The sequence below is a fragment of the Olea europaea genome, chromosome 10, assembly GCF_002742605.1.
Source record: "Olea europaea var. sylvestris chromosome 10, O_europaea_v1, whole genome shotgun sequence".
NCBI classification, from domain to species: domain Eukaryota; kingdom Viridiplantae; phylum Streptophyta; class Magnoliopsida; order Lamiales; family Oleaceae; genus Olea; species Olea europaea.
In genome coordinates this window covers 12,515,675-12,519,998 of record NC_036246.1, presented here as the reverse complement: position 1 = coordinate 12,519,998, position 4,324 = coordinate 12,515,675, and the positions used below count along the sequence as shown (strand labels likewise).

At 39.1% G+C, this 4,324-nt stretch overlaps 1 protein-coding gene across 2 annotated transcripts; it reads left to right on the top strand.

Moving 5' to 3' along the window:
- Positions 1–497: 497 nt before the first annotated feature.
- On the top strand, positions 498–3,380 carry LOC111401270 (E3 ubiquitin-protein ligase CIP8-like). 2 transcript variants are annotated; one of them, XM_023028950.1, is made up of 2 exons: positions 498–1,058; positions 2,571–3,380. In XM_023028950.1, exons 1-2 carry the CDS (start codon positions 558–560, stop codon positions 3,195–3,197), a joined length of 1,128 nt encoding a protein of 375 aa, XP_022884718.1. In that variant the 5' UTR covers positions 498–557; the 3' UTR covers positions 3,198–3,380. The 2 variants fall into 2 exon arrangements, with proteins under 2 accessions (XP_022884718.1, XP_022884717.1); XM_023028949.1 differs by lacking the exon at positions 498–1,058 and having other exon boundaries at positions 2,011–3,380.
- The last annotated feature ends 944 nt before the right edge of the window (positions 3,381–4,324 follow it).

Sequence of the window (4,324 nt, the reverse complement as noted above, 5' to 3'; positions counted from 1 at the left end):
TAAATTTTATTTCATTACATTCCATTTTTCTATATCTTATTTTCAATCACACAATATTCGATAAAATAATAACTTGTAAATCGAAAACTTTCATTCCTTTTTAACCACTCAATTTTCAAAAAATAATTATTCCACACATTTTCATTTCCATAAATTGGGGGTTAAACGAGGGGCTAAATGCAACCATACATCGCAAAATTGCAGAATTTGTGCAGTGAACGACAAAATATGTCAAGAGTATATATCATTTGACACTATGAGAAGTCCTTCATTTTAAAACAACTCACGTGGAATTTGGTAACACGATTTTATAGTTCCCAAGAAAAAAAAGTATTGCTGAAATTTTTGCAACAATTTAAAGAAAAATTGGTCGATTTGTAACAAAAGTATAAATTATGTAGTTAAAATCTAATTGTATCAAACTTTAATGACCAATAAAAAAATAAGCTTAGGTGACTCCCATTGAAATTTCCCATTTTTAAGTCGTCTCCGACTCGCACGGAGGCGCTTTTCTTATTTGAAGAAAGGAAAACAGAAAGTACAAAGAAAGCTTATCCATGGCGGAAAATTTATCAACTCAATCCCCGACCCGAAACCAGGACATGAATCCTGCAGTAAACGAGGTGGATCCCAACTCCTTACATCACTGGTGCCATCACTGTGAAAAGCGGGTCTTAATTGAAACCCTGGAGGATCTTCCCGACGTCATCTGTAAGGAGTGTAATAATGGCTTTGTTGAATCCATCTCCGCCGTAGCCATGAATTCCACTCCAGTGCCGAGTTTCCGCTCCCCCGAACTCTTCTTCGACCGGTTTCGACAGGACATTCGTCGTATCGTTCGGGATTCTCATGAGGAAGATGCTCCCCCTCCTCCTCCATCCGAGCATGTCGATCCAACTGATGATGACTATTTACGCATCGAGATCGGCGAATGGAACGCCGCAGAGGGCGAAGATGATGACGACAGCGAAGGCGAACATTCCGTTGAAGTGCGGAATGAAGATGGATATGTGAATCGTGAGCGGGATAACGAGAATCAAGATCTGTCTGATAGTGACCAGGAGAATGATTAATATTATTTTATAAAAAATTATGTGGTTGAAAATAAGAAAGAAAAAAATGAAATGTAATGTGATATAATTTCCAGTAAAGAATTGTTGGAATTTAAGGTTGAACCTTTACCAAAAATTCCGAAAAAGTTAAAAATAAACGCGTAACGCGTTTGATCTCAATCATTGCTTCTGCCTTTTTCCCAAGTTGAAATGAGTGGTTAATTTTTAATTTATAGAAGTCGTGTTTGAACCACTTTTTTTAAAAAAATATATTATTAAATGATAATTTGATATTATTTCAACCACACATTTTTCATTAAAATAATAATACCCGCAAATACAAAATTTTTCTTCATTTTTTAACCACACATTTTCCATCAATACACTATTCAAAAACGTATTTTAAAGAAAATAATGTGGCTCAAACAAGTGCTTAGTAAGCTCTCGTTTGGCTTCTATTAAATTTTATTTCATTACATTCCATTTTTCTATATCTTATTTTCAATCACACAATATTCGATAAAATAATAACTTGTAAATCGAAAACTTTCATTCCTTTTTAACCACTCAATTTTCAAAAAATAATTATTCCACACATTTTCATTTCCATAAATTGGGGGTTAAACGAGGGGCTAAATGCAACCATACATCGCAAAATTGCAGAATTTGTGCAGTGAACGACAAAATATGTCAAGAGTATATATCATTTGACACTATGAGAAGTCCTTCATTTTAAAACAACTCATGTGGAATTTGGTAACACGATTTTATAGTTCCCAAGAAAAAAAAAATATTGCTGAAATTTTTGCAACAATTTAAAGAAAAATTGGTCGATTTGTAACAAAAGTATAAATTATGTAGTTAAAATCTAATTGTATCAAACTTTAATGACCAATAAAAAAATAAGCTTAGGTGACTCCCATTGAAATTTCCCATTTTTAAGTCGTCTCCGACTCGCACGGAGGCGCTTTTCTTATTTGAAGAAAGGAAAACAGAAAGTACAAAGAAAGCTTATCCATGGCGGAAAATTTATCAACTCAATCCCCGACCCGAAACCAGGACATGAATCCTGCAGTAAACGAGGTGGATCCCAACTCCTTACATCACTGGTGCCATCACTGTGAAAAGCGGGTCTTAATTGAAACCCTGGAGGATCTTCCCGACGTCATCTGTAAGGAGTGTAATAATGGCTTTGTTGAATCCATCTCCGCCGTAGCCATGAATTCCACTCCAGTGCCGAGTTTCCGCTCCCCCGAACTCTTCTTCGACCGGTTTCGACAGGACATTCGTCGTATCGTTCGGGATTCTCATGAGGAAGATGCTCCCCCTCCTCCTCCATCCGAGCATGTCGATCCAACTGATGATGACTATTTACGCATCGAGATCGGCGAATGGAACGCCGCAGAGGGCGAAGATGATGACGACAGCGAAGGCGAACATTCCGTTGAAGTGCGGAATGAAGATGGATATGTGAATCGTGAGCGGGATAACGAGAATCAAGATCTGTCTGATAGTGACCAGGAGAATGAAGTGATTGAGGATCGCGGCGATGGTGAAGAGGAGGATGACAGGCGAAGGAGGCGACGAGATTTTCTCCAGCTTCGTCTCAGAGACTTCGCCGCTCGAGCTGCGACAAGGCGCAACAGGGTTCTTGACTGGGCCGAGATTTTAATGGGAATCGAAGACCATTCGGTTGAACTGCGATTTCATGTCCCAGAATCCGATACTTTTATCGGAAACCCGGGGGATTACGTGGATGCTGCGGGGTACGAAGTTGTGTTGCAGAATTTAGTCGAAAATGATAATGAAGGGAGGCGTGGGGCGCCCCCAGCTTCGAAAGAGGCGGTGGAGGGTTTGGAGAATATGGTGATTAGGAAGGAAGAAGCCTTACTCGCATGTGCTATATGCAAAGATTCACTGAATGTGGGAGATATGGTGAAGAAGTTGCCCTGTGGACACGAGTACCATGGGGACTGCATTATCCCATGGTTGGTTTCACGAAATTCGTGTCCCATTTGCAGGTTTGAGTTGCCTACTGATGATCCCGAGTACGAGGAGGAGAGGAAGAAGAGAGTGGCTGAGGCTGGTCTAATGGAAGCTTCCCCAAGTACCTCTCCTGGTGGTGGTGGTAATTATGATCCTTAATTGGGTTGATTTTCTATGGTATTAATGAAATTTCTGCTTTACATCTTCTCTTTAATTGGAACATTTTGTACTGGCTTGTTGTAAATTTGGTGGATGAATGTAATTTGGTTTCTCCTACTGTAAATAATAAACTCTCAATTAGAAATCTTCAATAATAATGTAACTCATTAACTTGACTGTTTAGTTGTTTTTGCTTGTTTATTACTGGCAAGATATGGTGCGTCTTGTCTTCTAATCTTATACCTTTGATTTTCTTTAATGGGGAATGCAGAACATATTGTATATATCCTGTTAAACGAATTAGCACACTTCAATCCTTGTCAACAAGTAGAGTAATAGGATTCTTCATCCGGTTGCCAGAAAGATTTAACTGCAAATAGCTCAGTGCCAGGTCCGTGATTAGGTATTTTACAGAAGTGATCCTGCCAATTAGTGCGAGATCAGCTAAGCGAGGGGATAATTTGTCTTTCCCCCCAAAAATTGCTCAATGAGATGTTGCTCACCTGTTAAAGATATTAGCAAAAGGCCTGTTTTAAGATACCATAGAGTTCTTATTTTGAAATCACGATGCCCATTTATCTGTCTGTTTTCTTGACGTGGGGATGGTGGTGGTCGATGTTGAGGTACTGATGTCAGTGGTGGTGTGGAAAAGTGGGAACAAGTGGATTGGACTAGGGAATTAGAAACATACTGAAGTTAAAGTGCTTATAATGTAATCCAGAGGGGTGGTTTAGTGGTTAGGTCTTAGGTTTGTTCTCCAATAATTACCCGTTCGAGTTCCCTCAGAGCTGCTGAGGTGAGTACCGGTTGTAAACTTAGGGTCCCGTGGAATTAGTTGAAGTGGGCGTAAATTGGTTCGGACACCCATGTTTTAAAAAAAAAGGAAGAAAAGAGCTCGGGATATATTCCTTTGTATTCGAGGTCAAAATCATTTGCTGAGTTAATTACTAAGCCTACGAAGAAGTAGAGAAGAACTGGACATGGCTACATACAGATTGGAGGAGGGAAATGAGAAGTATATATCTTTCTCCTTTTCATTTATTTGACCTTTTCCAACGCGCATCAGTATCGCATGCAAATGGAATTTATGGCAATTAGAGGGGATTGTACGAGAGAGAATATTGAAT